The 17,810-nt window shown below is 47.8% G+C and overlaps 2 protein-coding genes across 2 annotated transcripts; one reads left to right on the top strand and one right to left on the bottom strand.

Moving 5' to 3' along the window:
• Nucleotides 1–3,070: 3,070 nt before the first annotated feature.
• Nucleotides 3,071–3,346, top strand: FIESC28_06603 (uncharacterized protein; the record flags this gene model as incomplete). The annotated part of the gene is made up of 1 exon (XM_031160746.1): nucleotides 3,071–3,346. One exon carries the CDS (start codon nucleotides 3,071–3,073, stop codon nucleotides 3,344–3,346), a length of 276 nt encoding a protein of 91 aa, XP_031015124.1.
• Nucleotides 3,347–13,821: 10,475 nt separating this feature from the next.
• On the bottom strand, nucleotides 13,822–14,698 carry FIESC28_06602 (uncharacterized protein; the record flags this gene model as incomplete). The annotated part of the gene is made up of 2 exons (XM_031160745.1): nucleotides 13,822–14,528; nucleotides 14,581–14,698. 2 exons carry the CDS (start codon nucleotides 14,696–14,698, stop codon nucleotides 13,822–13,824), a joined length of 825 nt encoding a protein of 274 aa, XP_031015123.1.
• Between the last annotated feature and the right edge of the window lie 3,112 nt (nucleotides 14,699–17,810).

Raw genomic sequence — 17,810 nt, 5'->3', positions numbered from 1 at the left:
TTGAACTGATCTGCTTTGATCGACTGATTGATTGATTGATAAAATGCTGTCCCGACAGAATGGACGCTGATGGAGCTCAAGCTGGACCTGGGACCTGGACCTGGACCTGGAGCTCTTAAATTCCCCAGCGCATGCGATTGGTAGCGCGCGCTAATTGGAGTTCCCTGTCATGGATTGAAATGACGATCACGGAAGGTCAAAGAGATGCCTCTTTTCTTCTCTCTTTACTTTTTCTCAGCCTGCTTTACCAAGCTTGACTCTTTTCGATCAGCTGGGAAACGACGAGACAAGATAATAAAAGAAGCAAACAAGACGCCCACAGGATCAATAGTGTTCAGTTGGGGGACCAACTGCTCCCAGGTCTGAAAGGGTACGTACTGCAATGTACCGTAACAAGCATCAACAGTGGTCACCAAAGGTCGATGGGATAACTTTGGCAGTATGTGGACTCCAAAACAGGTCACGGTTGAGAAATCTCGATGAGTCCAAGAGTTGAAGGGGGATGGGAGAAGAAAAAGCAAAGAAACGGCAGGAGACCACTACTGTACCACGGAGAGAGACAAGAAGAAAAGAGAGGCTTCTTTTAACAAGAGACAAAGATTTCTCCCTTGGTCTGGACAAAGATCAGAATGTCGGGTCAAATCTGGTCAGGAGATTGATGGTGATACAGTCTATCTCGGCAGGTCTTTACCATGATTAGACGCAATCAAACATACGACATAGCAAATTTGCCCATGACAGGAAACGGGCGGAAACATGAAAAGACCATCATCTCCGGGAACTCGGATCAAGACCCCGTCCATATAAGTGAGTCTCTACTCGGTCAAAAGTACAGTACAGCAAAACCTCGGTTGAACTTCCATGCCTATACTAATCTGGCATAAGATCTAGTCATATTGACCGCTTCCTTTGGCAGATTTTCGTGCATAATTCTAAGTTTCTGTGCCTCTTTTTCATTATGACTCTGCTGACCATGGAAGATGTAGGGTTCATCCCAGTTTGTGATCCATGTTCAGTTCAGTTCAGTGAACCACAAGCTGGTGGAGGCAGCCACCGCGGGGATGAAGTGAGAAGCCGCGGGATATTTAGCTTGCTACTCTGTAAAGGATAACATAACAGAGCAGTATCGGACTGATGATGAGGGATATTGTACTGTACAGTCTTGATATGCTCTACACCACCAGCCCTACAGTCTTTAAGTTCTATCCAAAATTGGTAGGTGCTTACAACCAGGGAGAGACAAAGTAACTCAGCCACTCTATGCCATCTTGGATCAGCATTTATACAGTGTTTATTTTGGCGCCCTAGGCCTTGTGATGCGCACGTGTATCCCCCGTCCATCCCATCTCCCCACTTACTTGAGATGCAAACACTTTGATCTCTATCGATTCAAGATATTGAGCCCAGCTTATCTCTGCAACTCACTTCTGTGATGAATACAAGTAACAGTACTAATAGATTCAACATTGTGCATAAGTCCAGACCTGTTGACTCAGCCTGAAACCATCCATCATCACACAATCCTCGTCTTTTATGTCTCATACAAAAACAATAAGAAACTATTCCTCCCTCTTTTTTGTCGTACATTGATTCTGCTCCGTCGATCCGGGAATCGGCATCCATCTTCCCCGAAACATGAGACCAGAAACTTGGCTATTGGGTGATATATCTGTGGCGCGCGCCAGTTGAAACACACATCCCTGGTAGTTTAGCAATCATATGGCACACCAAACAAAGAAGAAATGAACTCTAACATCAATTAATCTATTTACCCGTTCTTCAAATTCTTCCCATGCTGATGCATCAATTCTAACTTACAGTGCATGCAGATACTAGACGCATCCGCATCCGCATCTGCATAATGCATCTAAACTACCGCTGACCTGCAGCTCCTCTTCAGCCTCAACATGACGTCTATTTCTTGGTTGGAAATCTCATAGAAGCCCAGTTTCTAAGATATTCTCCATCTCGGAATCTTGCCGTACCTCTATGTGCCTCCCCCTCCTTCACGTGCATCACCCAGAGTCAGGCCGGTCGTCCTTTCACTCTCATTCTGAGTCCAAGCATCCTCCTTCCCATTCACATTCTGCCTGTTCTCAATTTGCGTCGCATCAAGTGGCACGAGGACATTCAAAGGATCATCCATGTCAAATGCAGCTTGCCGCTGCAAGTAATGCCACCCTTGCTCTGTTGTGTACGCCCATGAACTTCGTCCTCCTTAGCTGAGCAATCGTCCGTAGATCCGCTAAAGATGGCTGTTGTGTTACAATTGCTCCTGTAGAGGGCGTTGGATGCCATGGTAACACAATTTGTTACTCCGAACTCCTGTAACTGTAGAGCTGACGAGAGAATCCTCTACAATTTAGCCGGACATGAAGTGAATGTCGTCCAGAAATTCAACCTCTTCCATGTTAGCATCTACATCTACTCAGCGCCGATTACTTTACAGTTTCTCACTCTAACAATGACAGAGCTGATTACTCACACCAGTTGCCATATCATAGCTAAATCATGCTGGTTGCTGCGATGAGTTGAGTACAGGCCGTAACCACATGGATCACTCTCACACGAAATGATGTATACTTTACCACGTTCTCTGCACATGAATTGAATACATGCGATTACAGCCACAAGGCTGCACTCTTCCGTGCCATCCAAGTCTCTTCTCTTGTATAGCTTCGCTTAGTTACATCATTGACCAAACGACCTTGAACCAGCACGGAGCTTTATTACACATATGTAACCAAGTTATACTATTGAGTTCTCCTGGATTCGACCTTTGTGCTCCATAACACCAAAAAGGCAAGACGAATGATACCTTTCTTCTGGTATTATCACATTAACCTAAGAGCTACTCTAAGCTGACATAAAGTGACCAAATTATTTCGTCTCTTATGTCCCTAGGGGCCAGTTCTTCTGACACTTTGAGGACTACTCAACCCGACCAGGTGTTAGTCCTTATGAGGGGACTCTGTAGAATAGAATTGCCTTATCGCCCACTGACATACAGACCCAGAAGTTGCGGCTCTTCGCCCTGTTTCTGTTTTCGTCACTCGTTATTGAACATACAATGGTTTCAACTCAATTCCTCACTGGTGTGCTGGCGTTGTTCGCCGCCAACGCTGTCAGCGCCGGGCCTTGCAAACCTTCTTCTTCTACCGTCTACACAGCGACTACTGGGGAAACCACCACGACTGAGACCTCGTCTGCCACAGTCAGTGAGTCGTTTACTGAAACCCTCACTAGTCTTGGCTCGACCGAGACTGAGACTACCAACTCTCTCTACCTCGGCCGAGACTTCAACTGCCCTCGGTACTTCCATGACATTGCTCATCACGACAAGTGAAGAACCAACTTTATCAGTTGCTGCCTCTGCCACTACTTCGGCGGCGCCGGCTGCCGATGATGAATGCACCACCAACGCCGACTGTGATTGAGCGACTCCCTTCTGTGGTGCAGGAACATGCGTTGCTACAGACCCCAACATTGAGTGTTCTAACAACTCAGAGTGCAGTAAACTTTTATGGAGTCGACGCTCCTTTTTCTTCTGCTGTAAGCAACAGTATCGAACGCCGTAGTGATGAGGACTGCTACGGTGGAACACCCTATTGTGACAACGATTTCTGCACTGATCTCATCCTTGGTAGGAGGAGGCTTTAAAATATGTCGCTAGGTTCTCAGACTTTCGGCACTTTGCGTCAGTGATTAAACTGCTTGTGTGTACAAAACCAAGCATTCAAACATACCACAACATGGACACCAATATAGATCTTATATAGAGATGGAGGTGGTGGCGCCAATGCCCAGTTCCCTTCAGACTATAATACAATAACTTTTAAAGTATTAATATTTATACTTTACTTGATAATAACCCCTTAGTAGCTGCTCTCATATAGTATTTTCGTCGCGGTCATCAAAACCCTCCCACCCAGACCCGATGCAACTTCACGAAAGGGAACACTCATGGAACTTGAGATCGTCTGAGCTAAAGACTCGGATTATTCAGTACTTTCTCTAATTCTGGCTCATGTGCCAGTAGCTAGTTGTATGTGTAGCTTCCATTACTGTGAGACCTTTATATCTTGCTTTGTTGCATTCAGGGTATATTAACTTGAAGTCAGTCGTATATGCGTTCCTCTTACCTGCTAGTCTCAGGTTGTCTGACTGTAGCTACTCTTCCAGACGCACTTCTTCCAGGAAACCATATACTCACTTTCCCATGACATCAGAGCATTGGCTATAAGGTAGTAAGCTTTCACATCAGAGATTCGCTTCGTCAAGTTTCCACAGACTCAGGCGCATGCATGTCGCATACCTACGTACCTCATCAAGAGATGAACATCTGCTTGGCTTGGGAACAGGATTTGGTCCAAGGGTCAGAGAGCCAGCAATGCCAATGTAACTTACTATTCGTCTGTATTGAGACACATATCTCTTGGACTTTACAGAACTAGCCAAAGAGAAGTTGTCGGTTGTTCCTTGCTCCAAAAGGTGTCAGCAATGTCCAACTCAAAGACATCAGCTCATTAGTTCATCATCGCCGTGACAGCCAAAGCCTATTTCCATCTTCATTTCATGTTAATATTCAGTCAGAGAGAGGATTCAACGTAACTTGCATATATATTATCGGCTATCTTTTGTGTGATCGGTATGTTCTTATGACGCATGACCTTGTTCGCCTCCTTCATCGTTTCTCGGTTCGACATGAAGTTACAGTCGGTCTTTCACAGATACTCGCTATTGCCCTCTTCAAACAACAGCCAGAAATACTGCGTTGTCTCTTTTCATGGTGTATTACCACCTGAGCTATGCGGAGTGCCTCTATGGTAGTCACATCCGTAATAATGCATTGGCATTCGCATCTAACACCAGGCTCTGGCTGTCAATACTACCGCCTTCAAAAGGTCGGCTGGAAGGCTCAGATCTGACTCAAATATGCAATAGTTACATGTAGCCCAAGAGCTGATATTGGGTCTTCCTAAACTGTGTTACTAGTTGTTCTCGCCCTTCAAGCCATCACAGTCAAGTTACCCGGTATTCCAAGGCAAGGCCCATGACTGGTTAATGGGAAGCCATGCATGCCATTGAGCTTCATTACCTAGAAAGCTGCGATAGATTTACTTCTTACCGTCCACTTCTTGTTTTTTATATGCTTCTTCCCCAGCGGCATCAAGAACGCAATGCAGCTCTAAGTCCCTGACCCGGCCACCAGGCTGGTCAGAAACCCCCAGATAGCCAACTAGACAGCCACCAGGGTAGATGTCCATTACCAACATCGCCATTGTGATGCTAATGTCTTCTTTTCATCGCTTTAATACTAGTCCTTCAAATCAACTGCATTCGGCTTACACATTGCTAGCTATGCAGCCTCTCGCGCCCCTGTGGGAAGATTTGTCCGACACTCTTCCTTTAGCCATGTGAAGAGTTCCTTCATGATTCAGTGCGTCGCTTAGAGATCAATTTATAATTGATTTCAACCCTATGCTTTGGGTTCTACTTCCAGGTCCTCTTTTGTATAGGGGCCAACGGGCAGTGGTCGATCTTGCGTGCCTCAACTGAACATAAAGTATGCGCCTGTGCAGCTTTTACCACAAACATCGTACTCCTCAACTAATAAGCATATGATCCTCTTGAGTATTTACCATGTTTCGCTACTGTCGCATTTCTTGTTATCGCTAAAGATAATGGGCATCCTGAGTGTCATGTCGACCAGTCCATCGTGAATCCTACAGAAGCTCGAATATCTGGCTACGTCAGGAACCACTGTGGATGATTCTTTAAAATTATCATACTTGAAACATAAACACAATAGAACGCAGGTGCAGCTGATGCATGACCTTGTGTTGTCTAGTTGTGTGGTCAGCGATGAGCCATGTTGGATACCGGACATGATTACACGTCCCAACATACTGCAAGCTTTTCAGTCACTTTCATACATATACACAACCCGAATCACCTAATTCTCACATAAGAGATGCACCGCATATTTTATGACACCTATCAAGAGATCACGTTGCTGTCGATGTATCCAAACTTATGGTTTAGGGTAGGGTATCACATCACAACCAGTCTTCATGTACGTTTTAAGCATTGTGTCTATGAGTAAACTTACATTCTCTGGTTATTTAAGTGACTAGATGGTTTATATCTTTTATCTCAGCAGTTGAGTATGGCATCTAAGCTATTGTGGGTGAACCACGAGTGAGTGTCATGACTGTAGAGGTCTGTATTACTACGTGATTACCACCACTTCGGCTGCTGTAGCCCCTGATAGAAGCTCTCGCTGGTATACAAACACCTACCAAACTGTTAACATACTAATAATACCATTCTAGAGTAACACCTTCATTCCCTTCCGTGTTTTTACTTGTAAGTTGGCCGGGGTATCGCTGATAACCTCAATCACAGTCACTTGTGAGACTACACTCTCGACCAACTTTGGGCGGCCCGGGTTTCCTATGTCGAGCTCAAACTCTAGCCTGAGTTCATATCGGCGAAGTTCAATCCTTCTCTCAGACTCTGTTGAGACAACTTGCTTCCCCGCCGAACGGGCGCGTGAACAATAGCTGCCAACACATTAATCTAGAACACTTCGGGATCACGTTCCGTGTCAACAGCACCGACCATCACTTAATGAACGCCCTTATATCGTGACGATCCTGCCTGGTCCCTACGCTCTTGACCGGTCTGGTGTTTTGATATCGTCACCTGTAACTATGCAGCTAAAGTCTATATCACATACAGTATCCAGCGCCTGTGCTGACTAGTAGCGGCGATCGCCTATTAACACGAGACATAAAACGCCAGTGCAGACAGGTCTAAGCACCCAATCGCGACCTTTGAAGATAAATCCACTAGGTATAACTACAATACGAAAGACTCTCGAACCAACACTTACCAGATCTGTGATTCAGCTTGACAATAGCCTCTTGTGAGGCTTGAGGTTCAAAGAGGCTAGGAATGGAGCAGGGGAAAAGGTCTCAACCCGAAACAGCGGACTATGTCGGTTCGATGAATAAACACGCAACCGAGACAATAGTTTATTATTTCGAGCTCGGTTAGCGAAAAGGGAAATAAAAAGAAAAGAATAATAGCAAAAAAGGGAGACGGGCGGGAATTCCCAGAGCAGCCATGTCTCCTACAGAATGAAACAAAACGTTCCCTTCAGCAATCTCACCAAAAAGAAAAAGCAAAAGCAAAAGCAAAAGCAAGAAGACCATCGGGATAATAGACATAAACAGTCCGAGCTTTTAGCTGAGGCTTGTGCTGCGTACTATGTATCTGCACGCACAGCTTACTTGTCTGGGGTCAAATATCCGTAAGGGTTCTGGAGCAATTCCTGGGACAGCTTTAAGCTTGATTTCCTAGAATGCGTGTCAGAAGTACGTACTAGAGACAACAGTTAGATCAGTACAGGCCTCCGAGGGCTTTCACGTAGTGTTTGCTTCTTTATGTGCTGCACTGGAACCTCAGTGGTAGTGGTAGTTCAGTTTCTTCTGCGTACAACGTACCACGTCCAGCGATGGGCCCTAGACGACGATCGCAGTATGAGGCGTTGATCAGGGGTTATCTGTCACTTTTGTTGTAGTGTAACATCGCGTCTTGTCTTTACATTTCGGGCTTTCTTGCTTTTGAAGCCATGGGCGCTTGACCAGAAGCTGGCCCCTGCTCCCGAGACCTGAGACGCCTCGGTTCGGCGTGGGCCCTTTATGAGCCAGGGCTTAGCTTCTTTTTTTGCTTTTTGGGGGCACAGGCTGTGTGAAATCTGCTTATGTGAGGATGATAAAGCGTCTCAACGGGCAGAAGGAGTACGTACTGGTGCAAGCAGCAAACCACAACGACATGCCATTTGGCCCTTGCTAGAGGGTATGATTGGAAGATCAGTCAATAGCATGACCGATTAATGGGACTTTCGATACCTGCAGCGTATGAATGAGGCCAATAAAGGCTAGTTTGTAATGCAACACCGACCATAGGGAACCGAAGCTGATGAGATTGAGTGATTGATGTTCAGTTTCCACCACCTTCAGCTGTCCTCTATCGATTCCCGAAGTCGATCCCGTTCTCACCAAGGCCTAACGTGGCAATGTGACCGAGAATGAGCAGGGCGATTTCCAACTTGTTTCCAGACTGACCCAGCAGATCAGGGTGTGGGATATTCAAGACTTCATTTCCACAACTCCAGTATTGGTTGTATCAAGCTTGGCTCAGTGAACTCAGTGTAATTACTCGTTACGGCGCTCACGATGTGACATGACCTAGAGCAAAGGCTGACTATCAAATGTCGAGAAGCCTGGCAATGACCCTGTCTAGTGATAATATCTTACATGCAGGATGCTGTATCGTCAAAAGTTTCTTTGCCTCTCCTGAGTCAGTTTGCCGCAGAAAGTTGGCAGCCTGGTCAGATTGAAGCTGGGGAACGGTAGGATAATACTCGGTTGGGCGGCAAAAGCAAATAGGGATCACGGAAAAGCAGTTGCTTCCAGTAAGGGCTGTTTGACAGCCCGGGCAAGGTGGGTTTCAGCGGAGCTTAACGTTTGCATGGTGGCAGGGAAGTGATAGAAACCCTCGTGGAACAGGGTCTTTGTCGATCAATATCCTTGATTGATAGAAGGGATGAATCGCCCCTTGGTCAACGGTGGACAGGTGGATATCCAAGAGGCCGTCGGCATAACCTTGAGAGGAAAGGGACAGAACAGACAACGGAGTTTCCCACGGGACACGCCATTGATGTGCCACCCTCAACGCCTCAGCTGTGATCTCGGAGTGTTTGAGGTCCTACGAGATGGATCAAGGGTTTGGGTTGGGCGAAGAACGGAGAGAGGGACTGTGGATTGTGGATTGGCCTTGCGGTGACCATGGTGCTTGCTCCGCGGGAGATCCATGTGCAAGTACGTAGAGTAAGTCGCCCGAAGATATTCCACAATTAATTATCGTTTCCAAGAGAATGGGTAGTAGATCGACAATGTGCAACAGGGAATGGGACAAGACCTTGTGTCACATCTCCCACGAGGTGTCCACAGCCTTACAGATGATCGTACACGCGGGTAGTGACTGTTTTGATCCCCCGTATCAGTCGTCGTCTCAAGTTGATGACTCGCTAACCACATAGCTACAGTATTGCAAAGTGTGACATGTCTGCAAGCTGTATTTGTTTTTTTGCTTGAACTGCCGTGATAGGTCATATCCACTTAACACTGGCATCCTCTTTCTGTCCATCTACCAGACCAAAAGAGAAACTAGAATCGACCGAATTTGGCTCAAAGACGATATGACAGCTGACACAAGACGAGCCTTAGCTGAGTTTGGTCACGGAGTAAATCATAGTGTCATGTAAAGACGGTGAAGGCAAGATGCAACGGTTTCCTGACTCGAAGAGAAGCGAGACGAGGTAGTCCCTTGTTGGCATCCGCCGTTGCAGTACCATCGTGAGTGGGTGACGGAGAGATGGAGAATGGAGTGATACCTCCTGGCTGCTGTATTGCCGCCATCGGGACGCCAAGAGGCCGCGAGATGAGACGCAGCAATCAGAGTATCAGTGGACGATCTCAGGGGGAGCAAGAGAGAGTGGGAGAACAGGAAAAGTGAGTGGGAGAGAGGAATCAAGGTTGGCAAGGTCTGTCCCGGCAGTTGTGTACAAGCTGGCCCATGCATGCAGCGTAGCGAGTACGATGATGTTTTTGGTGATGATGAGGACGAGAACGATGACGACTATACTGTAACGTGCAGTGCAGTACAGTACAGTAGACTAGGTCGTCTCCAGTACATGCATTGCATTGGAAGGGATAGATCTGGTTGGTGATGGAGTTGCGTGTGTGTGTGAGGTGACAGAAGTTAGGTTACGAGTAGATCCGGCGGACCAATATCGGCAAAGTTAACATCAGACGATGACAAGTCCTTCGTACCTGCTCTCCTGCCTTCTCCCCTCACGTTCCTTCCCCTTCTCCTCCTCCTTCTCTTTACCCTTCCTTCCTAAGTCTGAGACATAAAATTAGTTGGCCGATGAGATTGGACGTACCTTCCACGATGCGACTCGATATAATACGATAGATAACAAGCCAAGGTGCTAGGAGGTAGGGATGCCCCGTCGATATCACTGTCATCTGAACTATAAGGCGAAAGATCATCTGTAGTAATTACGGTAGAACAGTACCTCAAAGCTTGGATGAAGATTTATCAGTGCAAGTAGTAATCATTCGGAAGACTCGGCCAACTTGTGATCTTCTGACTAGATACAACAACAAAAGAGCCCATCTTTAATCAAAGCAAAGTCCATAAAAAACCAAGCATGGATATCATGAGTTTGTTGTTGTTGTGGTCTGGTGTTGTTGAACAAGCTTGATCCTGATAGACCATGTGTTTAGGTCCAATGTCATCGCTTCTCTACCCGATTTAGGATTGGACTGGCGTGGATTGGATTGGAAATCTGGACTAAGTTAGCATCGAGGCACAGAGGTACAAAGTACGTTACGCTACGGCAGTCAGTGGGAGGACATGGAGGGGGTGTGGCCCAGCGGCGCGGGGCGGGGATCACCCAGCGAGTTCAGGGATCATGATCACCCTCTTCACACCCTTCCAGGTTGTTCACCCACTCTGGTTTAGCGTGAAGGCGCTAAAGTCCAGCACCCTTGGAATCTCTAGAAGCGCCCTCGGAGCCGGGGCTAGGACTGGGGCTGGGGGGAGTGCAGTTATTGTCAAACGTCTGGGCGGTAATCCTCACTTTTGGGACGGGATGCGTGTGTGGTCCTGATCCAAGCTTACAGTTGATTATTGTAACATGTCTAAATCAATCGAATCGACGATAGAAATACCCTGATAATACCTTGTGCTACCCTACAATACCGACAGCGTCTTACGTACCCTTCAAGTATTCGTTCCGTTGTTCGTAAATAATAGATCTCATCCTTCCCTTCCACAGCTTCGGTGCTCTTCAGACAAGCATCACCCTGGGAGAGGACCATGTTCTTTCATCATTCCTTCAATTGATCCAACGTCTTTCTTTCCTTCTTTGCCCCCTGCGCCCGTTGCAATTCAACCGTCGCAGTTCGACTCGAAAAGCTCCCCACTCCCTTCCCGTTGTAGACAGGGAGAGAACGTGGCTCCTCGATGAATATCTCCGTCGTACTATCGACAACACTTCTCATGGGAACCTTGAGTTGACACACTGTAGAGTCAAAGCGTAGAAGCATAATAGAAGAATACCAAGTTTCTAACCATTTTCCCTTTTTTGCATGTTTATGTAATTACGGGTTTGCCGTGTTATTAATGTGCACTGAGTGTATAAGTTTGTCCTGTGACACGTGCATTGACGCGTGCGCGTACACGGGACACTTCAAGTCAGAAAAGCTCGGATTGAGGCTATCGTCAGATGAGATCAGATCAGGTCGGGTCAGTTGAGTCGTGTCAGCCCAACCCGACTGGTCACGTCGGTTCAGCCTCCTCCGTCCCATCCCAGCTCGTAAACAAGAAAGAAAAAAAGTCTATTCTGACATTGGCTAGTCCAGTACTAATATCCATCGTCCACTCAAAGATCCCACGATCCCTTCACTAAGGTCTGTGCCGTTACAAGGCTACTCAGTCACTGTAGCGTTAGGTAGCGTAGCGTTGACATTCTGTCAGCTAACAGATCTGCGCTTTCCTTTGTTAGGAATCCTCCTCGTGGCCCCTTACCCACGCCAGCCCAGTTCAGTTTAAAAGTGCCGTCCAGTAGGTATTATTTCTTCCGACGGATGTTATGGTGGATGGATTGGATGCTAGGTCTAGGTCTGGCTAGTCAATCAGCGCCAACATCAGCCAGAAAGCCCAAATGTCTCAGGCGCAATCCCTTAACTTCGGCGATAATAATTAACAAAGAAAGATCTATTAGATCTATCATTAATAATTGTACGACTCCTGTCCTATATCACCTCGCTTACGTTCATCACTGCAAATCCTTTCTCTTTCTCATGTCATGCAGCCATGTAATTTAATATGAGCAGTTGCTCAAAATAATAATATGATCTATCTCCAGTACGTACCATCCACTATGCAGGTGCCCTGTCAACGATCCAACCAGTCGATCATTTGAGCCCTTGTCCATGTCCATGTCCATGTCGCGGATGTCAAAATGGATGGATGTCAAAGTCAAATGTCAATCCTCTCCTATCCTATCCTATCCCAGGACACAGACCAAAAAAGACACGAGGCAGGCGGAGTAACAACCCGAACCGGTCTGCCCAGTCTTGACATGAGCATGAGTAACACAACCCCAGGTTTACCCCTACCGCCGCATTCCATTTTGGGCGACTTGCTACTCTTCTGGTCAGGCTCATGTTCCGCCAACACTCTTTCGTCGACAAAGGGACCCAATCTCTCGGGGCACTTTTTTTGTTTTTAATTCCTTCGTAATCGGACCTTGTGCTAGCCAGACTAGACTGTGCCGCCCTGCTGGGATCCTCCTGTCCCTCAACGGTATCCGTCAACTACTGTAGTGTACTGTACTGCACATAAGGTTGCATTGCAATGATATGATAAACAGATAAAACAACACACGCGAGTCAACGACGTCACTTCGCTCGACAATATGGGTCCCCTTTTGAATGAGTGAGACATGATCCGTTCATGCGTCAAAGACCCTTACTGCCCTGCCGCCTGTCTGCTTGAGCCTTGCCTACCGCCGCAGATGCCGATGCAAGTGCAAATGCGAATGCAGATGCAGTGCACACTAGACTTTGTTGTATTGAAGATAAATCTTGTCTATTGATGCAGTTGTTGCTCGGTTCTGGTTGTGGTCCTAGTTCCAGTCAAAGAGTCGCTAAAGATGGAGGCGTCCTGGTCAACGCTTCAGCGGTCAACATAACTATAGTAACTGCTGACACGACACTTTGCATTCTTCTCGTGGGGTCCGAGTCTGTGTCCTACCAACGGCTTCTGTATGTATTCGGAAGTTGATTTGACTCAATAGACCAACATCCATAACCAACATACCTGCCTACCTAGCCAACTTAAATAACCAAAATTACCAACAAGCACAAGCACAGGCAAATTGAACCCCCGCATTCAAGGTTGCCATCCTCTTCTCTATTTTGCCGTCCCATCTTGAGCCTGTACCCTTCAGCCGGTGTTATTACCGCAAAATACCACTCAATGTCCATGCTATATAGTCTACATGTCCCCGTCTCGGCCATCTCCTCCGCCTGCCATTGGTCAATATACGCTAATATCAGGAAGATCGGTAAAGCATTTGCCCGAGCTAATTTACTGCGCTGTAGCAGGTTACATGCATCCGGATCGGCTTGTGAATCACGTTTTGTGGGAGCAAAGACTGTTGTAATGTTTGGATATTCGCGGCTTCGAGGCCTGCATTGTATTGAATTGTGGTTTCTTTAGGCGTTTTCGCCTCTGGCTATCTGCCTCGACTCAAAATAGTCGATCCATCCTCTTTCCTCGAGGAAAATAAAATAATACTAAACGCCGTGCAAGATGCTTCGCTAGATTCTCAAGCCGGTTTCCACCTCTGCGCCTTATAAAATGTCCACAGCTTCTCCCAAAAAATAATGACAAGTTCCGCCGATAAGTAGCAGTAGTAAAAACATGATACACCGTACTTCCAGAAATACAAACTATCGCCATGGAGGAAAGTGGATATCCCTTCCCTCCCACTTTTCTCCAATTATCCGCGACGCCAAGCCAGTAAAGTCCTTTATACACAGGCCTACAGTGTTCCCATGACACTTTGCAGACCAGATTCATTCAGGTCGGGTCGGAAAAGCGCCCGCTGAGCTTTTCTTCAGATTCGTCCCTCTTCGTTTAACCATCTCGTCGTGTGGAGATTAAAACCCCTCATCCTCGAATCACCGATCCGTTGAACTCGAAGCTGTGGCAGCCTCTCTCGTGACGCTTCATGTTGCTACGTACACTGAAAGCCTTACCGCAACCGGCATGTGGGCACTTGAAAGGCTTCTCTCCGGTGTGGGAGTGGCTGTGGATCCTGAGACTGCTGGGTCGGCTGAAGGCCTTGTTGCAAGTCGGGCAGATATATCGATCCTGGCTTTGCGGGAAAGCGGCAGCACCAGTTGGGTTAAGGTAGTGGTGATGTTGCCATGGGTTGGAGCCTGATGGAGCAGGCGCTGGCATGGTTACTGGAGGAGGGTATGCTTGAGGAAGAGGGCGCTGGTAGTATGGGTTGAGCTCAGGAGGCTGAGCGGCGGAAGTAGGTGCCTGAGCCGGAGGGTAATAAGCGCCTACTGGCGGAGGGTTGGCGTAAGTCGCGGGATGAGGCTGGTGAGTATAAGGAGCTGGGGCGGGAGGCGTTGCTCGAGGGATAGTTGGCACTGGTGCTTGACGTTGAGCATCGGCTTCTAATGGAGGGGTGGTCTCGTAGTAGTATGCCCTTGGAGTGGTGCCTTGGTATGGCTGGCTGGAGTGTTTTCTGGGAGGAGAGCTGTAACTTTCGAATGAAGTATCTGTGCTCATAGGTGGTGTTGGGGGAAGTCCACGATGCGATGACCTGGCCCATTCTGATCCACCTCGGCTGTGTGAAGGGGCAACTGTTTGATCGTAAGTCAACTATGCGTGTGATAATTTGATAATATAACTAACCTTCAAATCGAGGAGAGTGTTGTCTTGAAGTGGGCGATGACTCGCTAGTAGGTGAGCCGGCATCGGCCAAACCCAAAAGGTTGGAGATGGAAGGCAGAGAGCACTTTTGTTCCTCCATTGGGGGCGAGGGAGGTGAATACAAATTGTGTCGGGTTTCTTGTTGTGTGTATTGGTTAGGCATATAAGATGCAGTTGCGGAACGCATTGGCAAATTGTCTCGGGATTATTAAGACTTTGCTTGTAGACGTAATCGAAGCTGTTGAGTCGGCGGTGACCAGTTGATTAAGACAAGTAGAGTGTCGATCTGGTAAAGGCCGTTGATATTAAAATGTTGTGATGGAAAAGGCACGTATGGGAATTAATGTAAGCCTGTTGATGTTTTCAAAGTCGTGTTCGATATGAAGAGTTGTATAAGATGCTCCTGCAAATGTGAAATAGTCGGGGGCTTGGGAACTTAAGTAAGTCTTTGGTGTGGGAAAGGAACCTGTCAAAGGGTGGAGGAGACCCGTCTATCAGATCTGAGGACCGTAGACTTGTTTTCATGCGCATACGCCCCCTCCAAAAGGGCCTTTCGAGCGCAGCTGTCACAAAATTGAGAGTGGAGCCTAGCCGGTGCATTCGAATCCTGGGATTGAAGGGAATCGTTGGCAACGGAACAGGGTCGCAAAGGGGACGATAAACAAGGGCAGGGACTGAAAGATACTGACGGGAGGTTCCCTGATGCCGCTCGATGGGTCTAACCTGTTGAGTTTGTGTCGAGCAACTGTTCCGGCAGTCATGTACAGTATCCACTCATAGAGGAAATGCTGTGACGACTCTCATGGTGATCTCGAGCAGGGGAGGGGCGGCTTGCAAGTCGACGTCGGATTCATGGGGGGAGTGTCAGAAACTCAACCGCGCATCTGCGTGTGGGTGTGAGTGAGATCCACGAGCAAGTGTGTGTGCGAGAAGGCTTGGCCATGCGCCAGGATAATCGTGGATCGCCCCGTGGTCAAACGGTCGATAGATTGGTACGTACCCGGATTGGGGAGGAGGTACGTACCTGCCGTCTCGCTGTGAACCTTCATCCCTGTTGTCTCGACATGGCTTTCGTGGGGTCTCATTTGCCTGTGTCGATGCCATCGAAGACAATTACATGTTCCGTAACTATTCTCTCCCCTGGCGCCTAACGACCGTGCCCTTTCCGCTCCAAAATCTCTCTACCCTTCTCATCTCAATGGATCGTGCATTAAGTTCGCCGAACAAGGCGGTAGTGTTTGTGCGTCGCGACCTTAGCCTCAACTCACGCAAAAGTCATTTTCCGGCGCCGGGACTCCCACGCGCCCGGCCGAGATAGGGCGTCCTCCTAAACCTCGGCCAAGTGTGCCATCCCGGGCGCCGCGCTGCAGCGACTCCCGGGCACCGTTTCCCTATTCGGTGTCAGAACCGTTCTTAGTGCTCAACTCTCGTTCCATCCTGGTTTCGTCTGTGGCCAGCCTGCGTATACAGTAGAAGGTGCAGATGCTTCCAATCGCTTACCCCAGAGCTTGTCCAACACCCGACCAAATTGATTGGCAGACACTCAGCGCTTCTTCATATATAGTATTTGGCTGGTATTCGGATTTCTTGCGTGTTGATGATGGAATCGGCAAATATTGAAATTTCGAGGCAATATCTGGCAACCGGCCCTATGAGATCGTTTTATTTCTGCGACTTGCTGGCTGACCGCTCAATCATCAAGTACCGTACCCTCATTCCTACGCTCCCTTGCCTCTGAGTGTCAGAAGAATTGACTCCGGGGAGCATAAGAGACGAAATAACTTCGTTATTTTAGGTCAGTTTAGACCGGCACTTGGGTTGCTTTATTTCTGTAGCCTGAGCCTAGAGGACAATTCTACAGACATCCACCTGCCTTGGTTCATACTCGGGGCCGTTTCAAATCGCGCCGAATGGCCCCTGATCCAATCATCAATTGCCGCTTTCAGTGATCCCGACGATTTGGTGCGAGAATCCTCAACGGTGGAGGAATCTCCTCGTTGCTACGTTGTTGAAACGCCGACAATCCAATTCTTTGATCGTTATGAATTCTCCACGGTTCGTAAAGCAAGCACAGTTGGCTGGCGCAACAATGGCGTGCCGGCACTGAATTAAGGTGGTGGTATTGGTGCGATTGGCGTTTGGCGTTTGGGCAGCAGCCACGTTTCCAGTGACCTTTTCGTTTTCACCTCTGTCGTCACTGGTAAGCAGGCTAATTTGGATGATCGTCGTTTTAGCGGGCGCCTCCCCTTCCTCGCTTACACTGGCGGGATTGCTTGGCGTAGGGTTCAGGAGGTGTGGGTGTGTACTGTAGTTGCTAGCGATCGACCAAGCTTCTTCATGAGGAGGGAACAGGGGATGAAGCCAAGCGTTCAGTGCCCTGCCCTTACCCTGCCCTGTCCGGTTGGCTTCTCCAGGCAGTTGGTTCACAGCGACAACCAAGATTCCCGGTTCGCGAGTCATGAGTATCGCTGCTGGTGCATGTAACCTTCAGATCCCTGGCCATAGAGTCAGGCCTTCGAAAGTGTTTCGTCTGAAATCCAGAGTGACACCAACAACTTGAACCCGCCGGTTCGAGGAACATTTATCCAGCTTGATTAATTGGTGGTGAGTACAGAGTAAACTTGGCAAATGCTGCTGAGACAAAACAGGACAAACCGTCCAAAACAGCGCGTGTCAAACTTTAAGCGACAACACGTGCCAAGTCCCTTTCGTTGCTTTTGCCATGCGATTAATAGCCACGCTGCTGCAAGCCACGGCTGGGTCGAGTCATAATTGTATGATGCAGTATTGCCCGAAAAAGGGCTTTCGTCAATTTGCCCACAGCTTTGGCACAACCGTCTTGTTCTCGGCAGAATAGCGCCGCCTTACTTAGAATGCTGCTGATGGTGGTGTAGCCATTCGCCTAGATATTGTGATGGTTTGTTGTTCCCAGATGCTAGGCTTCCATAATAAAGTGGCCTAACTGCTAGTTTAAGGTGGCATAAAGTGACCAAATTATTTCGTCCCTCATACCTCTAGGGGCCGATTCTTCTAACACCCTGAGGATAGCTTTCTTGGCTGTTGGAATTAGCATCTTTTGGGTTCCATTGATCCAAACGACGTCATCGTCAATTCCTGCACTGCTGGATCTTCATTACCTTTTCCGGACCATATGCCAATGCCACGCATCTCCAAAACCACGGCAGTTGCGAGACACAGTCGGCTCAGCCGTC

Source organism: Fusarium coffeatum (genome assembly GCF_003316985.1).
Source record: "Fusarium coffeatum strain FIESC_28 chromosome Unknown BRIP53273_contig_142, whole genome shotgun sequence".
Taxonomy (NCBI): domain Eukaryota; kingdom Fungi; phylum Ascomycota; class Sordariomycetes; order Hypocreales; family Nectriaceae; genus Fusarium; species Fusarium coffeatum.
This window is presented reverse-complemented; position numbering and strand designations above follow the sequence as displayed.